The sequence below is a fragment of the Heptranchias perlo genome, chromosome 5, assembly GCF_035084215.1.
Source record: "Heptranchias perlo isolate sHepPer1 chromosome 5, sHepPer1.hap1, whole genome shotgun sequence".
Classification (NCBI taxonomy): Eukaryota; Metazoa; Chordata; class Chondrichthyes; order Hexanchiformes; family Hexanchidae; genus Heptranchias; species Heptranchias perlo.
In genome coordinates, this window is record NC_090329.1 from 129,538,667 (window position 1) to 129,564,925 (window position 26,259).

General features: G+C 44.2%; 2 protein-coding genes and 1 non-coding gene across 8 annotated transcripts in view; 2 read left to right on the top strand and 1 right to left on the bottom strand.

Annotated features, from left to right (window-relative positions):
* Positions 1-5,465, bottom strand: part of disp1 (dispatched homolog 1 (Drosophila)) — a 360,433-nt gene extending 354,968 nt beyond the window's left edge. For 4 of the 5 annotated variants that reach the window (XM_067985195.1, XM_067985196.1, XM_067985198.1 and 1 more), the window contains exon 1: positions 5,193-5,465. The gene's annotated coding sequence lies outside the window, so the exon portion shown is untranslated. The remainder of the gene's footprint in view (positions 1-5,192) is intronic. The other variant, XR_010962963.1, reaches the window with a different exon arrangement.
* Positions 5,466-5,941: 476 nt separating this feature from the next.
* LOC137321540 (uncharacterized) lies at positions 5,942-14,684 on the top strand. 2 transcript variants are annotated; one of them, XM_067983938.1, is made up of 2 exons: positions 5,942-6,025; positions 11,068-14,684. In XM_067983938.1, exon 2 carries the CDS (start codon positions 13,621-13,623, stop codon positions 14,377-14,379), a length of 759 nt encoding a protein of 252 aa, XP_067840039.1. In that variant the 5' UTR covers positions 5,942-6,025; positions 11,068-13,620; the 3' UTR covers positions 14,380-14,684. The 2 variants fall into 2 exon arrangements, with proteins under 2 accessions (XP_067840039.1, XP_067840037.1); XM_067983936.1 differs by having other exon boundaries at positions 5,948-6,025; positions 12,120-14,684.
* Positions 6,322-6,403, top strand: trnas-gcu (transfer RNA serine (anticodon GCU)). Its single transcript has one exon. It is a non-coding gene; the product is annotated as a tRNA-Ser (tRNA).
* Positions 14,685-26,259: the final 11,575 nt, after the last annotated feature.

Genomic DNA, 26,259 nt, shown 5'->3' on the forward strand with positions numbered 1-26,259 from the left:
CCCTGAGGAACTCCTGCAGCAGTGTCCTGGGGCTCAGATGATTGGCCTCCAACAACCACTACTATTTTCCTTTGTGCTAGGTAGGACTCCAGCTACTGGAGAGTTTTCCCCCTGATTCCCATCGACTTCAATTTTACTAGGCCTCCTTGATGCCACACTCAGTCAAATGCTGCCTTGATGTCAAGGGCAATCACTCTCACCTCACCTCTGGAATTCAGCTCTTTTGTCCATGTTTGGACCAAGGCTGTAACGAGGTCTGGAGCAGAGTGGTCCTGGCGGAACCCAAACTGAGCATCAGTGAGTAAGTGCCGCTTGATAGTACTGTCAACGTCACCTTCCATCACTTTGCTGATGATTGAGTAGATTGACGGGACGGTAATTGGCCGGATTGGATTTGTCCTGCTTTTTGTGGACAGGACAATTAAAAGTAGAAACAAGTTGAAGTTTTAAAAGTGGAACGAAGTTAGTCACCATTTGTTGGGTTTGTGGGAGAAACAGGCCAACAGTTAGTGGATGTGATTTTTCTATGCCTGCAGGTTCAGGCATTGCAGGAAGGCAGGGGGCAATGACGTTACCATTACGATAGCCAGTCAGTATTGTACGCCCAGTGTAAACAGATGGTGACTGAGCTTGCTCGCACTCAGGAAGCAAAGACGTTGCCACAGTGACAGAAGGACAGCATTATTGGCCCATGCAAACCATGACTAGGCCTGACATACAGTGTCACAGACAGTCTTCCTACATATCTCATCATAACTATATCCTTGGTCTCAGGACCATTTTTATTTACATAGATAGATCATAACTGCAACGCACCACCACATAGTTCTTTCTTTGCTTCTGTGGGAATAAAACACCCCACAGCAAAGGATCTGAACAATATTGAGTTACTCTATGCACCTAGGATTTTGAATGGGCATCTTAATAATAGAAGTAACAGACAGAAGTGCAGTTGTGAATGAGATTTAATTTTTTTTAAAACCATAGCTACCAAGGATGAATGTAAAATAGATAGCTTACAGTTCGCAGCTATTGTTAGATTGCCAAATGTTCTTTCTGATTTGTGGGAAGCTTGGGAATTGGCTGCAGTGGAAAACAAATAGCCAATCAAAAACTCTGTTTGCCACAAAATACTATACTCCGTTTAGGGCTTCTATGAACTTCAGATGAAGACAATTTATAGTGCATTCCGTTTAACTGTTCATTCTGCACGCAGTGATGCAGTGCTGTGAAGACCAGACTCGCGTGTCAAAGCATCGATAATGTAATTTTCATTTTCTCCCCTCCCCCCACTGAGGTCCCAGTTTCAACCATGTTCTCCACAGGCCAGGAAAACCAAAGATGTGAAAGAACAGGGGGATGCAAAATTAAGGACAACTGGGAAATACACTTCAACAACAATATGGTGCCTTTAATGTAAAGATTACATAGAATGTACAGCACAGAAACAGACTTCATCTAACCCTATCAGCATAACCTTCTACAATGTCCCAAGGTGCTTCACAGGTAGGCTCAAGGAAAACAGACACTGAGCGAAGAAGGGAGAAGTTAGGTGGAATGAGTGAAAGCTTGGTTAAAAAATTAGTTTTAAATCAGTCACAAATGGCAAATAACTGAAATTGCTACATCGAAATTCATTGATCATAGATGCGTTTCCCTGCAGTCAAATAGGTTTTATTCTACCTACTGCATCTGCTTTAATTGATGCTAAAAGGTTAGACGTTTTCTAAAATGTTATTGGAACATGAAGGGTTTTCTTCATCCTCAAGACGATATAAAAAGTTATTGGACTTAAGCAAAAAAGATTGTTACAGTTTAGGAAGTATCAAAAAAGAAACTCTCCTGAAAAATGTTAGTCATTCAGTTTTTAAAAGATAGATTTTAGAATCATAGAATTATACAGCGCAGAAAGAGGCCATTCAGCCCATTGTGCCGGTGCCGGCTCTTTGAAAGAGCTCTCCTATTAGTCCCATTCCCTGCTCTTTCCCCATAGCCCTCCAATTTTTTCCCCTTCAAGTATTTATCCAATTCCCTTTTGAAAGTTATTATTGAATCTGCTCCCACCACCCTTCACTTCAGTTCTTTTGCCATTCATCTTAAATCTGTGTCCTCTGGTTATCGACCCTTCTGCCACTGGAAACAGTTTCTCCTTATTTACTCCATCAAAACCTTTCATGATTTTGAACACCTCTATCAAGTTCCCCTTAACCGTCTCTACTCTAAGGAGAACCCCAGTTTCTCTAGTCTCTTCATGTAATTGAAGTCTTTCATCCATGGTACCATTCCAGTAAATCTGCTCTGCACCGTCTCTATGACCTTGACATCCTTCCTAAAGGGTGGTGCCCAGAATTGGCCACAATACTCCAGCTGGGGCCTAACCAGGATTTTACAAAGGTTTAGCATAACTTCCTTGCTTTTGTACTCCGTGCCTCCATTTATAAAGCCAAGAATCTCATATGCTTTTTTTTTAAATCAACCTTCTCAACTTGTCCTGCCATCTTCAAAGATTTGTGCACATATATCCCCAGGTCTCTCTGTTCCTGCACCCCCTTTAAAATTATACCATTAGTAGTTTATATTGCACTGTTTATACTACATTTGCACTCATTCGGTTTGAATTCCTTAGACCTGTATCCATAAGCTTGCTCCCTATGTTTACAGCATTATATCAGGCAACAGAATCATAGACCTTACTATGCATGGCCTCCTGGAATCTGAACTATATCAGCACCAGTGTAAAAGTCCCTCTAAAGATGCTGAAAGATTGTTTCCCCTGGCTGGAGAGTCTAGAACTTGGAGGCATAGTCTCAGGATAAGGTGTCGGCCATTTAGGACTAAGATGAGGAGGAATTTCTTCACTCAGAGGATTGTGAATCTTTGGAATTCTCTACCCCAGAGGACTGTGGATGCTCAGTCGCTGAGTATATTCAAGGCTGAGATAGATAGATTTTTGGACTCTAGGGGAATCAAGGGATATGGGGATCGGGCGGGAAATTGGAGTGGAGGTCGAAGATCAGCCATGATCTGATTGAATGGTGGAGCAAGCTCGAGGGGCCTTGTGGCCCACTCCTGCTCCTATTTCTTATGTTCTTATGAACTGACAAGCGAGGTACTTGATCCTATTATGTGAAAATTAGTTTGTTCTGACGCTGGAAGAATTGACATAACTAGATCAAAGAATTCTTTGGCAATGTTTAAAACAGGGAAGCACTGAGCTCCTACTGCAGTCATATTCATCATACGACATACTCTCTGCCCGGCTTCAGGCAGCCTGGCCAAACAATAATAAAGCACTTGGGGTGATACTTCCCACACTCTCAGCTTGTTTATCTAAAGTAAATAAACAGTAAGATAATATTTCCGACCCACTGAATTACTAAAAAAAAAATCAACTCAGGTCTCTTTAAACCCAAAACTGGTGCTATTAATAAAACAGAAAAGTAAAAACATTCCCTCTCCCACTTTGCCCACCCAGTATAAATCACAATGTTGTTTGTTATGTAGGATACACAGACTGTTTCTATAATTTGCATTCAAACCACTTCTCCCTTAAAATAGTTTAAAATGAAAAATCTGATTGATGATTTGAACGCTGATAATTTGTGAATTTCACATTCCAACAGCTAATTGATCTCGGTATCCGGCTTGTCAAACATCAAGCCTTCCTAAATAAAGGCTTCTAAAAACTTAAACACAAGTTTTCCATTCAAATCGTATAATTTAACCATCAACCTAGGGAGACTTTTACAGACAGAGATTCTAATAATAAATTTTTTCTGGTACTTGAAAGTGTTTCCTGACTTCTTCCTGCCACAGGCCAAATGGAAAGTTAAGTTCCTAAACTAACTAACTACAATGATAAGCTAAAGGTTATGTCAAAAATCAACATTGCCATAAGCATTTCTGAAGCTAAGTTAATGCTAGGCTGATCACAAGCCATTTAAAACTCTCATTATAAATAAAACTAACAAAAATAAAATCATCAAAGAAAGCATCTTTATTAAAATTTCTGCTTGGAGGAACACTTGGTAGTGCAGTGGGTTAAACACTGGCCTTTCACCTCTGAGACACGGTTGTGAATCCCGTTCAGAACGATGGAATAACTTTGTTCTCTATGTGCTAGCTATAAGGAGAAAACAAAATGATTTTGGGCAGTCTCAACCCCTGGCCATTGTACAAAGCTGACTCAGAGGCATGAGTGGATGGCTGATGTGGGAAATAGAAATGTGATGTTGATGCAGTAGGGGATGCTAAGGTTGGGACTCAATAGAGATAACTTTACTCTGCACCTAACTATGCTAACCTGGGAGTGCTTAATGCCGACATTCAGTTCCCAAAATGGGATTGTGTTCCATTTCCCAGCATCAACATCTCCTAAGCGAGGTTTGGAAGAGTAAGCTAGATCGATCAATGATTTACTCCTGTCCCAATCAGAACTATATTACTATGATACACATAAAAAACACTGCAAAAGGGAGTGGTGAATCTCTTCTCAGTAATATTGTAGATTTATATGACTTCATATCACAAAAATACATCTGTCCAGACAGCTGTATCTTCCACAAACATTCGCAAAATGAAATACCATGTCTTGGATCCAGTGAAATACAAGGGATCTGGGAGTGTATCACAAAATGCACTGAATGAATTAAAAAATGATATTTAAAATTTCCTATAGTGACTACCTTACGATTTTACTTTTTCGTTTTCTACAAAGCTGGCTTTCAACCGCATATTTGCAGAATGAGTGCTTAGTTCAGCCAACTGTTAAAACAGAACTTGGGTTGTTGGTTCACTTTTGGTCCCATAACAACAAATCTATGATTTTCAAGACAACCTGTTTTCTTCATATATAAAAAATTATATAAAATTCATTTCGATATAAATGTTGAAGTATTGAAATTTGATACAGAAACATCAAATTTGGTTCCCATTAATTCTGCAGTTAACAGATACACTGCTGCAAGATGAATAAAGTAGGGACGACCTAGAGTTTGTTATGGAGCAGGTTTTTAAAAAATTCAATCTCAGCTCCTTTATTTAAGGCCTGGATTGAAATTTATATAAAACAATAACAGTGGGTTATTTTTAAATCCCACTAAACCAGAGAACTTTTAACATCCCTTTCTTTTCGGTCATGTAGAAAAGTTATTGCCCAGCCACTGAACTCAGAGCGTGTTTCTGAGACATACCTGAGGTGGGAATGGTCGATGAGATTTTGGCCTCACTCTCTCCCTCTCTAAGTTCCTCTTTCTTCCTCAGTCTGTGTGTTTTTCAGTCAGCAGACCAGCAATTATACACAACCCTGTGTCCTGATAGAAGCACAGTTACCCCGGTACACGCCAACCGCCGCCACCAACGAACAGAAGGAGGAGGCGCAGGACGACAACTACGACGCCGACGACCACGGCTCCGTGTTGACGTTTCGCAAATCGAAACCTCAACCAAACTCGCTGGCGCGAAACGCTGCGGGGAAAGGGGAGGGAAGAAGAGGCGGGCACTTTCCGCTGATTGACATTATTGTTTACCAATCGGCGATGCATGTCCGACCGTTGCTTCTTTACGACTGATCTATGATTTGATGGACAGCCCAATCGCTCCGCCCTTTGCAAGGTCCCGCCTCCCACCGCTCGGCTAACTCAAACTAGCTTGTTTCTTCATCGCACCGCCCCTTTATTGATTGACGGCGACGTGAACCAATGATAAGTTCAATTCGCGGCAGCGCGCGCCTCTTTACTGACCACTTTTGACCAATCCCAGGTTGAATTTAAAAAGAAAGCGACTCAACTTATCTTGATTTCTTAATTCAATGCTTAAACCTAACCTGATGATACGGCTTCGAGGTGAGTGACGGTACAGTTAGCCAATCGGACGGAGGAAACTGGAAATTAAATAACCAATGCGAACGTGTGGATAACACTGGAGCCCGGCCCCCTTACCTGCCTGTAATTGAGGGGTGACAGCGCGAGCGGAAAAATACAGTTAACGTCAAAACGTTCAAGTGAGAAAATTTATTCAAACTAAAGTACGTTACCGTTAATAAATTTGTTTTTTCAAATAACTTTTCATTCAAGATTAAAGCGATCTGATACTTTCTGTAGATGTGGTATTAGATGAGGTGATAGGACTGGCTCCAGTACACGGAGCGCGACTAAATAAACAAATCGAATAGAGGGGACGAGGGAGAGAGGAGAGAAGGGCCCGGGTTTATGGCGGAGGTTTCTGCGGACAAAGAGTAACGGAGTTCAATTAAAATCGATAGTGAAAGGAACGGTCGGTTAGTTGCTGCAAAAAGAGTAGGCCTCCTATAGTTTGTAATGGGACGAGGTGGCCGAGTGGTTAAGGCGATGGACTGCTAATCCATTGTGCTCTGCACGCGTGGGTTCGAATCCCATCCTCGTCGGGAGTGATGTTTTCATCAAAGAAATGCATTTTCTTTTAGGATTTTTTTTGCATTTGAATGGGGTTGCTGCTCCTTAATTTTAAAAGTTTTTTTTCGATTCTTCGTTTTGTGTGATTTTTTTTTTCTTGAAAACATGCTCCAACAGCTACTTTAAGTTGCTGCAATAAGCATTCCAGTTAGCTGATGAGAGTCAAAATAAAGTTAACTGGAATGTAAACTAAAAGTCTGTCTGCTGCTTATCCTGTGTGTGAAACAGCATTTACGATTGCAGCAAGACACATCAAACAAAATGTATCCACTTTTTTGAGCGTGAGATCTCTCCAGACCTCCAATTTTTAAAAAGTTTTTCTTTCTTTGGGTGATGCTGCGTACAATACAATGGCCAAGAGGGAATGCAATCTGTGGAATAGCTGAAATCGGAAACTCAGAAATTATATCTGTTTGATCCATAGGAAACGTATTTTAATTGGCACACTCCAACATTAAATAACTTCCTACAAAACAGCAGCAGTGGTGCTCAAGGCTCTAGCCTGCAAATTTTGTTGATATTGCCAGTTCCTCAAAAAAAGCACTGACCCAAATTCCATATTTTCAACACAAGATCACAGGTTAGACAAGGGTGAGGAAAGCCATTCGACCCATCTTTGATTATCCATCCAGAAAGAATCAACAGTTTTGCCTTCCTGTTACAGTATGCAACTTTTTTGCCTGCATTGTCCAGAAGTCCATGCCACACATTGATTGCACTGTGTGAACAACTTTCTGACTGACATAGAAAGGTTGCAGCATGGAAGAAGGCATTTGGCCAATTGAGTACGTGCAGCTCTCTGCAAGAGCAATCCAGCTAGTCCCACTCCCCCGCCCTATCCCCATAGCCCTGAAAATGTTTTCCCTTCAAGTACTTATCCAGTTCCTTTTTGAAAGCCATGATTAAATCTGCCTCCACCACCCCCTCAGGCAGAGCATTTCAGATCCTAACCACTCGCTGTGTAAAAAAGTTTTTCCTCATGTCACCTTTGGTTCTTTTGCCAATCACCTTAAATCTGTGTCCTCTAGTTCTTGACCCTTCTGCCAATGGGAACAGTTTCTCTCCATGTACTCTGTCTAGACCCTTCATGATTTTGAATACCTCTATCAAATCTCCTCTCTACCTTCTCTGCTCTAGGGAGAACAATCCCAGCTTCTCCTGTCTAACCATGTAACTGAAGTCCCTCATCCCTGGAACCATTCTAGTAAATCTCCTCTGCATCCTCGCTAAGGCCTTCACATCCTTCCTAAAGTGTGGTGTCCAGAACTGGACACAATACTCCTGTTGTGGCCGAACCAGTGATCATCATAACCTCCTTGCTTTTACTCTGTGCCTCTATTTGTAAAGCCCGGGATCCCGTATGCTTTCTTAACCGCTTTCTCAACCTGCCCTGCCACATCAATCCTAAATTTGCTTTTTGCAGTTTGTTCCTGTGCCTCATTGTCACACTGTCATGTTTTAATTTGTTCAGGATTTATCTTTTCTGTGCCATTTATTATTTTTAATTCTACCACGAGGTCATTTCTCAGTCACCTCCTTTCAAGGTTGAAATGCTCAGAACAGGTTGCTGGTATGAACCAGACCCAAACTGGTTGTGCACTAATAGAACCATAGAACCATAGAAAAGATACAGCACAGAAGGGGGCCATTCAGCCCATCGTTTCTGCGCCGGCTCGAAGAACAACCAGGTGCCCATTCTAATCCCACCTTCCAGCACCCGGTCCATAGCCCTGCAGCTTACAGCACTTTAGGTTCTGGTCCAGGTACTTTTTAAAAGAGTTGAGGGTACTTGCCTCTACCACCAATTCGGGCAGCGAATGCCGTACACCCACCACCCTCTGGGTAAAAAAGTTTTTCCTCATGTCCCCTCTAATCCTTCCGCCAATCAGTTTAAATCTATGTCCTCTAGTTCTTGAACTCTCCGCTAGGGGAAACAGGTACTTCCTGTCTACTCTATCTAGGCCCCTCATAATTTTGTACACCTCAATCAAGTCTCCCCTCAGCCTCCTCTGCTCCAAAGAAAACAACCCCAGCCTTTCCAATCTCTCCTCGTATCTGCAATTTTAAGGCCCTGGCAACATTCTTGTAAATCTTCTCTGCACTCTTTCCAGAGCAATTACGTCCTTCCTGTAATGTGGTGACCAGAACTGCGCACAATACTCCAGCTGTGGCCTTACCAGCTTTTTATACAGTTCCATCATTACATCCCTGCTTTTGTATTCTATACCTCGGCTAATAACGGAGAGCATTCCATATGCCTTCTTCATAACCTTATCTTCCTGTACTGCCACCTTCAGGGACCTGTGCACATGCACTCCAAGGTCTCTCACTTCCTCTACCCCTCTCAATATATTCCCGTTTACTGCGTATTCCCTTTTACTGTTTGCGCTCCCTAAGTGCATTACCTCACACTTCTCCGGGTTGAACTCCATTTGCCACTTTTCCCCCCACTCCACCAACCCATTGATATCTTTTTGGAGTCTACAGCTATCCTCTTCACTATCAACCACATGGCCAATTTTTGTGTCGTCTGCAAATTTGCCAATCATGCTCCCTACATTCAAGTCCAAATCATTAATATATACCACAAACAGCAAGGGACCAACACTGAGCCCTGTGGCACACCACTGGACACGGATTTCCATTCGCAAAGACATCCATCGACTTTTACCCTTTGTTTCCTGTTACTGAGCTAATTTTGGATCCAATTTGCCACATTTCCCTGTATCCCATGGGCTTTTACCTTTCTGACCAGTCTGCCATGTGGGACCTCGTCAAATGTCTTACTAAAATCCATGTAGACAACACATGTATCAGTTTCTGTGGTTGGTGCATTTGTGTCTTTCTGAACTTTACAGTCAACATCACAGAGCAGCGAAGTAGCACAAATAAATTCTATAAGGTGAATCAACCTACCTCATTATTCCTCCCCTAAAATCTGTCCAGCTATTAGGAGATAAATCATTGTATATCACCTATATTGAGCTGTTTTTGCATTAGAATTGATTTTTTTAGGCAGGTTTAAAAAAAATCATATATAAAAATGCACAATTATAGCACAATTGTGTCATAAACATATCAAACCTGAAAATAATCTATAATTTAGGAACTAGGAAAAAATATTTGAGATATTTTCAATAAAATTGTGTGACTAGTTTGAGACTCAACTAAGTCATTGTTGTTAATCTAGTCATTGGTAAGCTAGTCATTTAAAGCATTTTGCAAAATCCGATCCTGTTATCATCCAACATTCACACAAGTACCCAATCTAGTTGTAGTCATTGGACAGTGATCAGTCACAGGAAACCTGGCTGATTTTTTTCCCTCCCTCTCTAGCTCAGGGCAGTGAGGTCAATAACACACCTACCACTGTCTCAGCTGAGATAAGCTAACTGAGCTCAGGGAGGTGATTGAAGTTAGCACCTCTCCCCTCCCCGTGGTTTGTTCGGCTCAGTAGACAGTGTGCTTACCAATCGAAACTTCGCTGGAGCTCCAAATATTACTTTCCTGCACATCAGTTTGATTTTAATTTTGTTTACCGCTTGTACTTAATGGAAAAGGAATCTGGCAACGAGTCACATATAAAAGATTTTTTGTTTCAATTTTGCAACGATCAAGTGTATTCTTACTGCATTACTAAAACACTGCAATTTATTGCTTTAAAGTAATTTTCTTTGGCACATCACTGACAATAATTAACAATTTAATTTGTTGTTGTGATCACCATCCTTTTATCTAAATTCAGTTTTTGTTACCCAAAGTCCATATTAATTTATATAGGCTACAGCATAAATGCTTGCTTTTTAACTATTAGGCTTTGCATCAAAGTAGCTCAGACTAATATAATTCAACCTAATGAGTGGCTTTCACTGCAAAATGGTGTGCGCATTATTAAAAAGATTTTATTAATTTTAAGTCTATCTCTACATTTACTATACTGGTGTGGTGTATCCAGTCTGATGTAGCCTGTTTTGGTACATGTAGTCTGATGTGACATATGAAAGATTGTCGTAAAAACCCAACTAGTTTATTAATACCCTACAGGAAACTAAAACTGCTATCTCTACCCAGTCTGACATGCACCTGACTCTAGTCCACACTAGGTGGTTGACTCATAATGCCCTAGGATGCCACTCAGCTGTTGAAGGCAACTAGGAATGGGCAATAAATGTGGCCTTGCCATCGTTGTCCACATTTCATGAACAAATAAAAATAGAATGAAAGTTTTGGTAGTTTTATTTAGTCTTATATAAGCTTCTTTACAAATTAAACTTGTTGAACACCCCCATCCCATGAAAACAAATGAAATTGGCTCTGAATCAAAGCTTTAACAATGTTTACCTCAAGGAGCAACCAGAGCTCACTCAAACGCAACTCAAGTTACTCCCAATTTTTAATATTAATCATGGATCTGTCCTGGTTTCCTGACCCAGCCTGATGGTATAAGGATTGCGTTGCAGTCACTTCCATAGCAAGTGATAAGGTCCTATTATCACTCTGTGGGAAGGGGGGGGATAAGAGACAGGTTTATTGGAAGAATGAGGTTAGAGGCAACATATTTAGGGGAGGGTTTGGAGGCAGGAGGAGAAAGTAATTTAACAATATTGATGACTCATAATATTTTAATTTTTCCCAGGTTTCAAAAGCAGCCTATTATAACACCGTCCAGCAAGACATACATCCCAATCCCACTAAGAGCTGTACCTTATCTGTTCTTGAAGAGCAGCTCTCATCAAGGCTGCAAGATTTGTTACAAAATGCAAGCACTACTCCCCCCTGACTTACTTTTGCTTAAAGCTTTGAGGGACAGGTCCAGAATGAAGGAAATGAGAGGGCAGGTTGGCCTCATACACCTGCTCGCAGCTGATTATGGCAAAGGCCTTGGAGCAAGTCCCCAACTAGGTCAGGGAATAGTGTGGATGAAAATGATGTAATGGATCATCTTAGCAGAATGATAGAACACAAATCAAAAGAGGCTACATTATTGGTGTATGAGGTATAGATCAGCCCCTAACTGTTAATCATATTATTCTCCGTGAGAGAGGACAGAGGCAAGCAATGAAGGTGATTCTAGATCACAAGAATTTAAGTTATGAGGGAACTTGATAAATTGGGTTTACTGCCTTTGAAAAAGAAATCTCAAGGTGATCTAATAGAAGTTTTGAAGATTACGAAGGCAGTTGACAAAATTGATCCGGGCAAATTGTTGACAGTAGCAAGGGTTCAAATACCAGGGGACACAAAATTCTGAAGTTAGGAATAAGAAGGAAAGTCAGGTGGAACCTTTACATGTAGTAGACAAAATAAGTTACCGGGGAAGACTATTAAAGTTGGCGGTGTAAGTGGGCTCAAGAGGCAATTAGATGCATTTCTGTAGAGAGAAGGGATTGAGGGATATAGTGAAAAAGGGGAGTTGATCTTTGAAATCTTTGTTGGGCCCAATGGGCTTTTCCTGGTCCTAAAAGGTCTTGTTGGATCCTGGCAGGGAGAAAAAGAATTGTTGAGGATGGAGAGTTAATGATCAATCAATCATGCATGTCTCAAATGAAATCATAGGCCGGGAAATTCCTTGGAGCTGGTCCCACTGCTCTGCCGGAAGTGCTTCAGAAACCCCAGCAAAGTTACAGTGGTGCAGCGGGACCAGCTCTGAGGAATTTTCCGACCATCATTCTTTTTCTTTTTTTTTAGGCCATGGTAAGATTACGTCCTTTCAAACACTTGTTTGGACACGCCAGTCCCAAGATACTCGCTGTGTTCGTCCTAGCAATCCTAGCGCTGATTGTTTGGACTATTTGAACATCTGACAACTTCGCCAAGTGTACAAGAAGCACCTCTGAATCTATCACCATGTTAATCTGAAGGATCTGGAGAGGATTCAGGAGCCTAAGAGAGCAGCTTGCCCTCCATGTCCCACCTACTGGCTTTATGCACCCCACGTAGGTTAAAGTGGAGATAGACTCCATCATGTTTCACAATATTTATAGTAGATTTAGTTAGTGATTGTAGTAGCTAACTATTCAGCGGGGTTGACCACTCAGCCTGCATACACAGCAGATTACATCAGATTTCTCTCCATCCGGAGCTCACATACCACTCGCCATGAGCAGTTCAATTAGTTCATGCACTTCACAACACCATACAGACCTGCAAGGTCCCAGATTCAATCCCTGTTTGACTCTGAGTTGTCAGATCTCAACCATGGTGGCTGGGGCTGGGGGGAGATGGCACGACAGTTGACTTTAGCATTCCTGGGCTAGGGAGGGGAATAACCAGCCAGGGTTCCTGCTGTAGGCTACAAGCTGCTGACTGAGTGCAACAGAGTGGGGTAAAGCAAGAGAGTAGAGTAGGGTACTTGGAAGGGAAAGCTTTAGATATATGGGTAAAAAGGTTCAGAGGTGGAACAGGCTCAGATAGTAAAGAAAAGCAAAAAAAAAGAATAATTGCAAAACCCAGGGAGTCCATGCTAAAAGTTGATGTATATTAATGCATAGAGTATAATAAACAAAATTGGGAACCTAGAATCATTGATTAAATTAGAAGATCATGGCATAATAACAATACTGTAACTGAAATGTAGCTGCAGCTAGGTAATTTAGTAAATCTGGGTATAAAACTTTCAGGAGGGATAGAGAAAGAAGTGGGAGTGATATTAATTAGGGACCAAATCTTAGCATTAGAGCAGAAAGATTTAATCGAGAAGTGATCCAAATAGAATCCTTTTGGAGTGAGTTGACCAATAGCAAGAGATCAGTGACACTGCTGGCAGAATGTTATAGACCATGAACAGTGAAAAGGAAACCCAGGATGAAAATTGTAGACAAATTAGAGAGGTGTGTATGAACAAGAGTTATAATTGTAGGAGATTTAAACTTCCAAACACAGACTGCAATAGGGAATATGTCTGTGGTGAGAAAGGGCAGGTTTTCTGGCAGAGTTTTCGTGTCTGTTTTCTCAGTCAATAAGTTTCACTTCAGCAAGGATAGAAACACTACCTGACCGATTCTGGGTAATGACAGGGATCATGTAGATGACCTAAAGTTAGGGGAATATTTAGGAAGAAGTGACCACAAGAATACAAGGATGTTACCAGAATTGAGAGGATGCAACTATCAGGAAAGATTGAGCAGGATAGGCCTCTTTTCTTTGGAAAAGGGAAGACTAAGTGCAGATCTGATAGGTCTTTAAAATTATGAAGGGGTTCGAAAGGGTGGATGTGGAAAAACTGTTTCCACTTGTGGGTGAATCCAAAACAAGGGGGCATAAATATGAGATAGTCACTAACAGATCCCACCTGTCCTTCGTGGAAAGGTTTGTGCAGGAAAACACCTTTGACCACAAGGCGATCAGCAAGTGGTCCGCACGTAACGTCCTCGAGACCCTGCGGGAAAAGGAGATGGTGGATCCTGTCGGTTGGTTCCCCGAGCAGACTGTCAATGTCATTTGGCAGAACGCCTCATCGCCAGAGCTTTCAAACAAGCACCAAGACCGAGCTTGGCTGGTGGTGAGAAGGGCCCTTCCCGTCAGATCCTTCATGCACTCCCGGGCTCTCAGCGCCACCGCGCGCTGTCCCAGAGGAGGCTGCGGTGGAGACGAGACCGTCACCCATCTCCTTATGGAATGTGCCTTTGCAAAGAAGGTCTGGAGAGAGATGCAGTGGTATCTGTCCAGGTTCGTCCCGAGCAGTTCCGTAACACAGGTTTCTGTGCTCTACGGGCTGTTCCCGGGGACGCACACTGAGACGGACATCGGCTGCTGCTGGAAGACCATCAACTCGGTGAAAGACGCCCTTTGGTCTGCCCGAAACTTGCTGGTCTTCCAGCACAAGGAGCTGTCCTCGACCGAGTGTTGCAGACTGGCACATTCCAAGGTCCAGGACTACGTGCTGAGGGATGCACTGAGGATGGGTGCGGCCGCCGCAAAGGCCCTGTGGGGAAAGGCAACCGTTTAGAGCCTTCCCGCCATTGTAAACCGAGGGGCTGCAATCAGGGAAAAACCCCCTCGGGCAGAATGTCAAATTCAAATTGCTGTAATGTACCTGTAATGAATCTGAAATGGACCAGAAATGAATCTGTAAGCAATAATCTGTGTTGAGTATGATGCAATGAGACACCCTAGAGTGTCATGAACTGCAAGGATGTCCAATGTGTTCATTGTACTGCACTTAACGTAACCTGCAAATTGTATAATCTGTATTGTGTACGTTTGGAAAGTGATATGACAACTGTTTTGTATGTACTGCTGCAAATTTTATGAATAAAGTATATTTTTTGAAAAAAAAACAGATCAAATAAAGAATTTAGGAGGAATTTCTTTGCACAGAGTGATGAGAACGTGGAACTTGCTGCCACATGGAGTGGTTGAAGCAAATAGGATTGAACCATTTAATGGGAGGCTTGATGCATACACGAAGGAGAAGGCAATAGTGGGATACAGGGGCAGGTGGGAAGAGGTAAATAGAGTGGGAGGAGGTTCATGTGGAATAAACACCAGCATAGACCAGTTGGGCCAAATGTTTCTGTGCTGTAGATTCTATGGCCCCGATATTTATGGTGAGGCCAAAAATGGCCGAAGGACCACGCAAGGCCAGGATCGCAAACATTTTTTAGCATCATTTCCCGCCCAACGGCCGGACAAATGGACAGCCTAGCCAGGGGGTGGGAGGGAACACCAGCAGCAGGAGGCCAGAGTGGAGACCCTTGGGGAAGGTCCCCGGCAACCAGGAAGTCGGAGAGGGCAGCGATTGGGGCAGGGGGAGAGGCTGGCAGTCAGAGCTTGGGAGGTGGCGTGGGGAGAGAGGCCGGTGATCGGGGCTGGGGCTGGGGGGGGCGGGGGGGGGGGGGGGAAGCTGAAGGCTTCTTTGAGGAGTCTGGGAGGAGTCTCCTGCTCCTCCTGGCCCACAAGGAGTGCTGTGAAAGGCATTTACCTTGTGGAGCCGGCAGCTCCCACCTCCCTTTCATTGCCAAGTTTCTCAATTCCATGGAAACTCGTGCAGCAACAGTAAACTTTAAATCCTGCTCCCAATTGCTGTGTGGGAGCCCTATTTAAATATGTTAATCAAGTGTCCCGCCTCTCCATGGCAGGACAATCAGACACCCTGATAGCCACTGCTGTAAAAAAGGCAGCGTGCGCTGCATGTTGGTGTCACGTTCCCCGTATTTAACTCCTTAACCTGCCCCCCACAGATGCTCCCTCCCATCGTAGGGGGGTTAATATCGAGGCCTATGTAATAAGTGTAAGAATAGATAAGATGAAAGACTGGAAAAAGCAAAATATAGTGAGACAAAGAGACCTTTCACAGATTAAAGGGAAGAAAATTGGCAAACAAAACTGTAGATCAGCAATGGGAAATATTTAAACAGGAAATATTTAAACAGGAAATGTAAAGGGTACAAATCAAGTACATTCCAGGAAGGAAAAAAGGCAGTGTGTGGAAGGCTGGGGTCCCATGATGAGTAGGAAGATCAGGTCATATTTGAAACTAAAAAAAAGAAGCATGTAGGGTAGATAATAAAAATTAAAAAGGGATATTTGAAAGCTTAAGAGGCTAAGTTTGAGAGAACATTAGCAAAGAAAAACATAGCAGATTTAAAAAGGATTTTTAAAGACACTTTAGTAATATGAGGATAATCAAGATAGCTGTAAACAATTTTACAACACCAAGTTATAGTCCAGCAATTTTATTTTAAATTCACAAGCTTTCGGAGGCTTCCCCCTTCGTCAGGTGAACGATGTGCAATGAAATCCTTGAAATGAAATCGCATTTATAATTCACAGAACAATGCTTGGTGAGTACAGACAGTTTTTTCAACTGCCCGTTGCCAAGGCAATCAGTGTGCAGACAGTGTTACCTGCCAGGTCTCACAGAATATACAAATCACCAAAAAAAAACAACAAACAAAAAAAAAACAGAGATAGAGAGGTAGAAACATAGAAAAGACAGCAACTGACCCGTTATATTAAAAACAGATAACATTTGTTCGCTGGTGGGGTAACGTGTAGCGTGACATGAACCCAAGATCCCGGTTGAGGCCGTCCTCATGGGTGCGGAACTTGGCTATCAGTTTCTGCTCGACGATTTTGCGTTGTCGTGTGTCTCGAAGGCCGCCTTGGAGAACGCTTACCCGAAGGTCGGTGGATGAATGTCCATGACTGCTGAAGTGTTCCCCGACTGGGAGGGAACCCTCCTGTTTGGCGATTGTTGCGCGGTGTCCGTTCATCCGTTGTCGCAGCGTCTGCATGGTCTCGCCAATGTACCATGCTCTGGGGCATCCTTTCCTGCAACGTATGAGGTAGACAACGTTGGCCGAGTCACAGGAGTATGAACCATGCACCTGGTGGGTGGTGTCCTCTCGTGTGATGGTGGTATCTGTGTCGATGATCTGGCATGTCTTGCAGAGGTTACCGTGGCAGGGTTGTGTGGTGTCGTGGACGCTGTTCTCTTGAAAGCTAGGTAATTTGCTGCGAACAATGGTCTGTTTGAGGTTGGGTGGCTGTTTAAAGGCGAGTAGTGGAGGTGTGGGGATGGCCATAGCGAGGTGTTTGTCCTCATTGATGACATGTTGAAGGCTGCGGAGAACATGGCGTAGTTTCTCCGCTCCGGGGAAGTACTGGACGACAAAGGGTACTCTGTTGGTTGCGTCCCGTGTTAGTCTCCTGAGGAGGTCTATGCGATTTTTTGCTGTGGCCCGTCGGAACTGTCGATCGATGAGTCGAGCGTCATATCCCATTCTTACTAGGGCGTCTTTCAGCGTCTGTAGGTGTCCATCGCGTTCCTCCTCGTCTGAGCAGACCCTGTGTATTCGCAGGGCCTGTCCATAGGGGATGGCCTCTTTGACGTGGTTAGGGTGGAAGCTGGAAAAGTGGAGCATCGTTAGGTTGTCCATGGGCTTGCGGTAGAGTGAGGTGCTGAGGTGCCCGTCTTTGATGGAGATTCGTGTGTCCAAGAAAGAAACTGATTCTGAGGAGTAGTCCATGGTGAGCTTGATGGTGGGATGGAACTTGTTGATGTTATCGTGTAGTCTCTTTAGTGATTCCTTGCCGTGGGTCCATAGAAAGAAAATGTCGTCGATGTATCTGGTGTATAGTGTTGGTTGGAGGTCTTGTGCAGTGAAGAAGTCCTGCTCGAACTTGTGCATGAAAATGTTGGCGTATTGGGGTGCGAATTTGGTCCCCATGGCTGTTCCGTGTGTTTGGGTAAAGAACTGGTTATCGAAGGTGAAGACATTGTGATCCAGGATGAAACGGATGAGTTGTAGGATGGCGTCTGGAGATTGGCTGTTGTTGGTGTTGAGTATTGATGCTGTCGCAGCGATGCCGTCATCGTGGGGGATACTGGTGTAGAGTGCCGAGACGTCCATCGTGGTGAGAAGTGTTCCTGGTTCAACTGGTCCGTGGGTACTGAGTTTTTGTAGGAAGTCTGTAGTGTCGCGACAGAAGCTGGGGGTTCCCTGTACAATGGGTTTCAGGATGCCCTCGATGTATCCAGAGAGGTTCTCACACAGGGTTCCGTTGCCTGATACGATAGGACATCCGGGTGTGTTGGCTTTGTGTATCTTTGGGAGGCAGTAGAAGTCTCCCACGCGGGGAGTACGTGGGATGAGAGTGCGTAGGATGTTTTGAAGGTCTGGATCGAAGGTCTTGATCAGTTTGTTGAGCTGGTGGGTGTGTTCTTTGGTCGGATCTGCGGGTAACTGTCTGTCGTGTTCCTGGTTGTCCAGTTGTCGGTATGCTTCTTTGCAATAGTCCGTTCTGTTCTGTATGACAATGGCTCCTCCTTTGTCCGCTGGTTTGATGACGATGTTGCGGTTGGTCTTGAGAGCGTTGATGGCGTTGCGTTGTGCTCGGGTGACATTCTGGACTGTCTTCTGAGTGCGGCTGATGAATCTGGCATTGACGCATTTCCTGATAGCTTGAGCAATCAAGATAGCGGTAAGGCTGCTAAGAGAAGAAGGAAGCAAGTTTGTAATGGAGAGTGAGAGAATGGCAGAGATACTCAGTAAGTACTTTGCCTCAGTTTTTACAAAGGAGGTGGATATTGAAATTGTAGTTCATGGATATTATGATTCAAAAGAGAGATTATATTGAAAGAAGTTACTGAAACCTGAGGTTGACAAATTAAAAGAACCTGCTGGATCCTGAAGGAATCTGGGGAACAAATTGCAGAGACTTGCCAATAATTCCCCAACATATTATTGATAGGAAAATTGTGATAGAGGAATGTAGAGTGGTGAGTGTGACTTCTCTTTTCGAAAAAGGAGACAGGGATAACCAGGGAATCATAAGTCAGTTAGTCTTATTCTAGTTGTTGGTCAACTCCTTGACCCAGATAGTCAACATCTTCCCCTGCATCGGGACACCTGGATTTTTAGGTTTACATCATTTGCGTAGGCCCAATGTGCTCCAGACACAAGCCTGTCCCTGGTAGGGGTCTGCACCCAGAATCAGGGATAGTGAGCCAGCGGCAGCTGTGAAATGTGCTGACTGAGGGGCCTCCTGGCTGCTAGCCAAAAGCAGCACCCGGAAGGTCTCTAGCCCCAAGGATCCAGTCGGTCCGTCAACGCCTCAATTTTAAAATTCTCATCCTCATGTTCAAATCCCCCCATGGCCTCTCCCCTCCCTATCTCTGTAACCTCCTCCAGCCCTACAACCCTCCGAGATCTCTGCGCTCCTGCAATTCTGGCCTCTTGCGCATCTCCGATTTTAATTGCTCCACCATTGGCGGCCGTGCCTTCAGCTGTCTAGGCCCTAAGCTCTGGAATTCCCTCCCTAAATCTCTCCGCCTCTCTACCTCTCTCTCCTCCTTTAAGCTTTTGGTCACCTATCCTAAAATCTCCTATGTGGCTCGGTGTCAAATTTTGTTTGCTAACGCTCCTGTGAAGCGCCTTGGAACGTTTTATTACATTGAAGGTGCTAAATAAATGCAAGTTGTTGTTGTCCCTGCAAAACAAAAAGGCCACTTACCATTTTTGGCCTTCTTTGACTGGCTGCCTACTCCTCCCAGTCCCTCCAGTCTGACAGGGGAAGGGGGTCAGACACTAGGGTCTGCAATAGCTTCTTCAGTCACCCTACATCTGGGTGTCCAAATAGCAAACCTTCATGTAAATGAGGCAGGAAGGCCAGGAATGCCCCTCCCTCATTATTTATAATGTGGAGATGCCGGTGATGGACTGGGGTTGACAATTGTAAACAATTTTACAACACCAAGTTATAGTCCAGCAATTTTATTTTAAATTCACAAGCTTTCGGAGGCTTCCCCCTTCGTCAGGTGAACGATGTGAAATGATTTCGAGGATTTCATTTCACATTATTTATAAGGCAGTGCTCTGCCTGCACGTGTTATAGAAGCAAGTGCTTTCCCCCCCCCCGCCCACTCCACCATCTACATGGAAATGCTGGGATTACGTAAAGGGGACAGAGCATTCCTCAAGTGCTTCAGAGAGGAATATTAAGGCTCTAGAATCTATAATACGGGATGAAATTACTTGGAGAAATTTAATCTGATCGGGGCCAATCAGCATGGATTTCTAAAAAGCAGGTAATGCTTGATCAACTGTATAGAATTCTTCAAAGAAATAACAGAGAAAATAGATAAGAATTGAGGGAACAATGTTGAACTTTGCTAATGTCGCCAAATCGAGGGATATGGCAAATTATGATGAACATTGCAAAAGATTGCAGGAAGACATAAATAGCCTCGTAAAAACGGCAGATAGGTGGCAGATGCAGTTCAGTGTAGAAGTATATGAAGTAATACATTTTGAATTCTGGAAGTAAGAATTGGGAGCGGTAATATATTTCTCAAATGGCAAGATTTTAAATGGAGTAGAGGAGCAGAGGAACCTTGCTGTGCAGAAACACAGGCCTTTAAAAGTGTCAATTCCATTGGATAAAGTCAAGATAAAGGCAGTCTGAATCCTTGGTTTTGTATTTAGAGGTACAGAATAGAAAACCAAAGAGGTATTATTGAACTTGTACAATTCCTTAATTAGGCTGTAGTTGGAGTATGGTATAATTCTTTTTGTGACTATCTTAAACTTGTCCTAGCTCACTACTGTCTTGCTAACTAGTGGAAACAATCTATCACTATTTACCTTATCCTAACCGTTCATTATGTTGAAGATCTCTATCAGGTCAGCCCTTAACCTTCTCAGCTATGTGACAAAACCCCCAACTTCAAGTAACTTTTGCTAGAAAGTGCACAGATGTAGATGTTGAGTGCGGAGAGGGTCAGGCTTACCGTAGATCAGACAGTATGAGATTTTGTTGCATGGCCAACATGCTCATTGTCGTCTGTGGTAGGCAGTGTGATCAAGATGTCTCTTGCCTGATGTGCACAACCTTTGTACTCAGTGATGTGGAGATGCAGGTGATGGACTGGGGTTGACAATTGTAAACAATTTTACAACACCAAGTTATAGTCCAACAATTTTATTTTTAATCCCACAAGCTTTCGGAGGCTTCCCCCTTCCTCAGGTGGTGTGGAGGAAGGGGGAAGCCTCCGAAAGCTTGTGGGATTAAAAATAAAATTGTTGGACTATAACTTGGTGTTGTAAAATTGTTTACATTTGTACTCAGTAGCAGACCATAAGATCAACTGTTTGCTGCCAGGCATGCATTCTTGTGCACACCCATTGTTATCAGTGAAAGGTGATATGATGGAGCTATTGTTGCTTGGCAGGCAACACACTCAAAGAGATATTAACCCCTTCACGACGGGCGGGAGAGAGGCGGGGCTGGATGTTAAAGAGTGAAATATGGAGACCACGTCCCCAACACGCCACACGTATGTCCGCCACAGTTAAAAAGGCGGCGGATATCAGGGCGTCTGAGGCAGGACATTTAATGAACATATTTAAATCAGGCTCCCACAGTGCAATTGGGAGCCCAATTTAAAATTTAAAATTTACTGTTGCTGCACGGGTTACCAGGTGTTGGGAAACCCGTGCAGTGAAAGGGAGGCAGAAGCTGCTGGCTCCATAAGTAAGTGCCTTTTCCAGCATACCTTGTGGGCCAGGAGGAGCAGGAGTGCTCCCCCTGGCCCTGCAAGGAAGCCTTTGGCCTCCTCTAGCCCCTATTGCCAGCCCCCCCCACCCCACCCCCGCTCTCAGCCCTCCTGATTGCCAATCTCTCCTCTTTTCCCCCATCCCGATTTTGGCCGCTCTCTGATCTCAGCCTCTCTCTCTTCCCCCCCACCCCCCCAACCAATTGCGACCTCTCTCGCTCCTCCTCCTCCACCCCTGATCGCAGCTTCCCCCCCCCCCCCCCAACCAATTGCGACCTCTCTCGCTCCTCCTCCTCCACCCCTGATCGCAGCCTCTCTCTCTCCTCCCGCCCCCCCCCCCCCCACCGATCGCGGCCTCTCTCCCCTGCCCCCCCCCCGCCCCCCGCGCAATCGCGGCCTCTCTCTCCCCTTTTGATTGCCAAGGACTGTCCCCAAGGGTTCCTGGCTGTGGCCTCCTGCTACTGGTACTCCCTCCCTGCCGCCGGCCAAGCTGTCAATTTGGCCGACTGCTGGGCGGGAAATGGAACAAAGAAATGTTAAGGAGGTCCTGCCGTTAAGTTCAGCAGGCCCTCCGTGTCCCCGGCCGTGTCAGGGCTTTCAGCTTTCCCCACACCCTCCCCACTGCCCCGTAAGTATCGGGGCCAATATTTCACTGTCAGCAGTGGGAAATGATTTTTTTAAAAATATATTGAAAAGCTTAGGTGAAGGGCTAAGGCCCAAGATGCAGGACACCACCTGCAGAGTAGGACAGAAGATGAGATAAATGAAGAAGTGGTTAAGTGATACCAAGCTTAGGTTTTAATAGCCTGTACGAGGAAGGGAAGATTAAAAGGAGGTAAGGAGTTCCACATTTATGAGGTCCTGGAAAAGAATGAGTTAGGGTAGGAAATTGATGCAATGAGTCTTGATTGGTATGCAGCCAAGAATGCCAGGAAAAACATGTATCTCAGAGGTTCCCAAACTAAGGGGGGGGGGTCAAGTCTTCACCCACTGGGGGCGAGGCACGACAAGGTTATGGGGACATGAGGAGGATGCTAGCTGTAACTCACTAACAGATATTTTCTCCATTGGCGAACAGTTCTAGCTTACAGTTATTTTCAATACTCCTCAATTTAAAGATGTTTTTTTCAGTTGAAAGAAAATGGTTGTTTGCCTTCTGGTCTGTACCTCTTTTCAGTATTAATTTCTTTTTGGAGCCCTGGGGTCCCTGCTGCCATAGAGAAATAAATAAATAGTAGCAAGTCGGTGCCTCCCCCTGCCCTGACTCTGCTTCAAAGATCTGTTTAAAAACCCCAAGTAAAAAGGAGTAGAATTACAACAGTTACAGTGACAAACTTGTAGAAGTATTCTAGGTTAGCCCCTATATCTACACTAGCATTAAGAGCTACAAAAAGAGAGTATGAAAAGAAACTTGCAAGGGATATCAAAACCAATACGAAGAACTTTTATAGTTACATTAGGAAAAAGAGGGTGGTCAGGAGCAGTGTTGGCCCCTTAAAAACTGAAAGTGGGGATACTGTCATTGACAATGGGGAAATGGCGAACATGTTGAACAATTACTTTGCATCAGTATTTACAGTAGAAAAAGAGGATAGCATGCCGGAAATCCCAAGGAAACTAATATTGAATCGGGGACAGGGACTCGATAAAATTAATATAAGTAAAGCAACAGTAATGAAGAAAATAATAGCACTAAAGAGTGACAAATCCCCAGGACCAGACGGTTTCCATCCCAGGGTTTTAAAGGAAGTAGGTGAGCACATTGCAAATGCCCTAACTATAATCTTTCAAAGTTCTCTAGATTCAGGAACCGTCCCTCTGGATTGGAAAATTGCACATATCAATCTGCTTTTTAAGAAGGGAGAGAGAGGGAAACCAGGGAATTATAGACCAGTTAGCCTAACATCTGATGTGGGGAAAATGCTGGAGTCTATAATTAAAGATAGGGTGACTGAACACCTTGAGAATTTTCAGTTAATCAGAGAGAGCCAGCATGGATCTGTGAAAGGTAGGTCGTGCCTGACAAACCTGATTGAATTTTTTGAAGAGGTGACTAAAGTAGTGGACAGGGGAATGTCAATGACTTCCAGAAGGCATTTGATAAGGTCCCACATAAGAGACTATTAGCTAAGATAGAAGCCCATGGAATCGAGGGAAATCTACGGACTTGGTTAGAAGTTGGCTGAGCAAAAGGCGATAGAGAATAGGGATAGTGGTTAGGTACTCACATTGGCAGGATGTGACTAGTGGAGTCCCGCAGGGATCTGTCTTGGGGCCTCAGTTATTCACAATATTTATTAACGACTTGGATGAAGGCATAGAAAGTCTCATATCTAAGTTTGCTGATGACACAAAGATTGGTGGCATTGTAAGCAGTGTAGATGAAAACATAAAATTACAAAGCGATATTGATAGATTAGGTGAATGGACAAAACAGTGGCAAATGGAATTCAATGTAGACAAATGTAAGGTCATCCACTTTGGATCAAAAAGGATAGAACAGGGTACTTTCTAAATGGTAAAAAGTTAAAAACAGTGGATGTCCAAAGGGACCTAGGGGTTCAGGTACAGAGATCATTGAAGTGTCATGAACAGGTGCAGAAAATAATCAAGAAGGCAAATGGAATGCTGGCCTTTATATCTAGAGGACAAGAGTACAAGGGGACAGAAGTTATGCTGCAGCTATACAAAACCCTGGTTAGACCGCACCTGGAGTACTATGAGCAGTTCTGGGCACCGCACCTTCGGAAGGACATATTGGCCTTGGAGGGAGTGCAGCGTAGGTTTACTAGAATGATACCCGGACTTCAAGGGTTAGGTTACAAGGAGAGATTACACAAATTGGGGTTGTATTCTCTTGAGTTTCGAAGGTTAAGGGGTGATCTGATTGAAGTTTATAAGATATTAAGGGGAACAGATAGGGTGGATAGAGAGAAACTATTTCCGCTGGTTGGGATTCTAGGAGTAGGGGGCACAGTCTAAAAATTAGAGCCAGACCTTTCAGGAGCGAGATTAGAAAACATTTCTACACACAAAGGGTGGTAGAAGTTTGGAACTCTCTTCCTCAAATGGCAATTGATACTAGCTCAATTGCTAAATTTAAATCTGAGATGGATAGCTTTTTGGCAACCAAAGGTATTAAGGGATATGGGCCAAAGGCAGGTATATGGAGTTAGATCACAGATCAGCCATGATCTTGTCAAATGGCGGAGCAGGCATGAGGGGCTGAATGGCCTACTCCTGTTCCTATGTTTCCTAAATATGCAAAAATACTGGGGGGAAAAAAATTGGATAGGGCCTATTATTGGGCGGGGGTAGCGCGATCCACTATTATAATGGCCCTTGCGGAGGCAGGACGAGACTTTCATGAGGCCTGAGGACTTACCTTCAAGCAGAGTTCCAAATCATCGTTGATATGAGGATTCGATGAAATTTGCAATTTCCACCAGCAGAGGGAGCCCAATCTCTTACAGGCAGGCTACCTCTTAAAAATCTTTAAAGGGTAGCTGGTACCTGTTATTTGCTGAAAATAAGTCTGCTGTCTGCACAGAGTCTGAATGGAGATCAGTCATTGCACATGCAAAACACAGGTGCAGCTCCCGTCCCTATGTTTACAAACTGATGAGTTATGTTAAAATATTGAATAAAGGTTGCGCACTACTAAATCCCACATCGTCCAATCTGCATGCCAGACCTCACCAATCTGCCAATCTGAGTTTGTACCAGGCCTGCGAGAGTATGTGCTCCAAGATTCTCTGCTGATGCACTAGAGGCCTTGGAGCAGAGGTGGACAGAAGGAGGGACATCCTATATCTGCGGGGAGGGGGAGGAGGGGCAAGAGACCCTCCAGACATATACCCAAAATGCAGTGGGAGGCAGCGGGGGATGAAGTCAGTGCCAGGCGCACAGCATCATGATCATGGCTGCAGTCCAGGAAGAAGTTCAATGCTTTGACATGAGTGGTCAAGGTGAGTGAGGTCAACTGTCAAGTGACGTCTCCTACCAACTGCACTACTCGCCGCATCCACTGCTTCACACACCACATGCCCCCATCACCCATATACCAACAAACTCTTTCCATCAGTACTCAACTCTTCTAATCAGATGCTTCCTCTCACCTTTACACATACTGTTGCAAACCAAGAGGTGAGCGCAGTGTAAAAGGAGAGTCCGAGAGCGGGAGGAGAGTCCAAGAGGTGAGCGCGGTGTAAAAGGAGAGTCCAAGAGGTGAGCGCAGTGTAAAAGGAGAGTCCGAGAGTGGGAGGAGAGTCCGAGAGCGAGAGGAGAGTCCGAGAGGTGAGCGCAATGTAAAAGGAGAGTCCGAGAGTGGGAGGAGAGTCCGAGAGCGGGAGGAGAGTCCGAGAGGTGAGCGCAGTGTAAAAGGAGAGTCCGAGAGGTGAGCGCAGTGTAAAAGGAGAGTCCCGAGAGCGGGAAGAGAGTCCAAGAGGTGAACGCAGTGTAAATCTAAGGAAAGTCATGGCAGCTGAGCTCGCACCTGTGATATGCTCCTCCTGCACTATGTGGGAAGTCATGGACAGGACCAGTGTCCCTGGCGACCATGTGTGCAGGAAGTGTGTCCGGATGCAGCTACTGGCTAACCGCATTTTGGAGCTGGAGCTGCGGGTGGATTTGCTGTGGAGCATCCGTGATGCTGAGACTATCGTGGATAGCACGTTCAGTGAGGTGGGCACACCGCAAGTAAAGATTACGCAGGCAGAAAGGAAATGGGTGATCGCCAGGGAGAGTAAAAGAACTAGTCAGGTAGAGCAGGAGTCCCCTGGGGCCATCTCCCTCTCAAACAGATATACCGCTTTGGATACTGTTGGG

What these genes read in the sequence shown, in the direction of transcription:
- LOC137321540 (XM_067983938.1), top strand. Translation starts at nt 13,621, where the DNA reads ATGAAGGGGTTCGAAAGGGTGGATGTGGAAAAACTGTTTCCACTTGTG.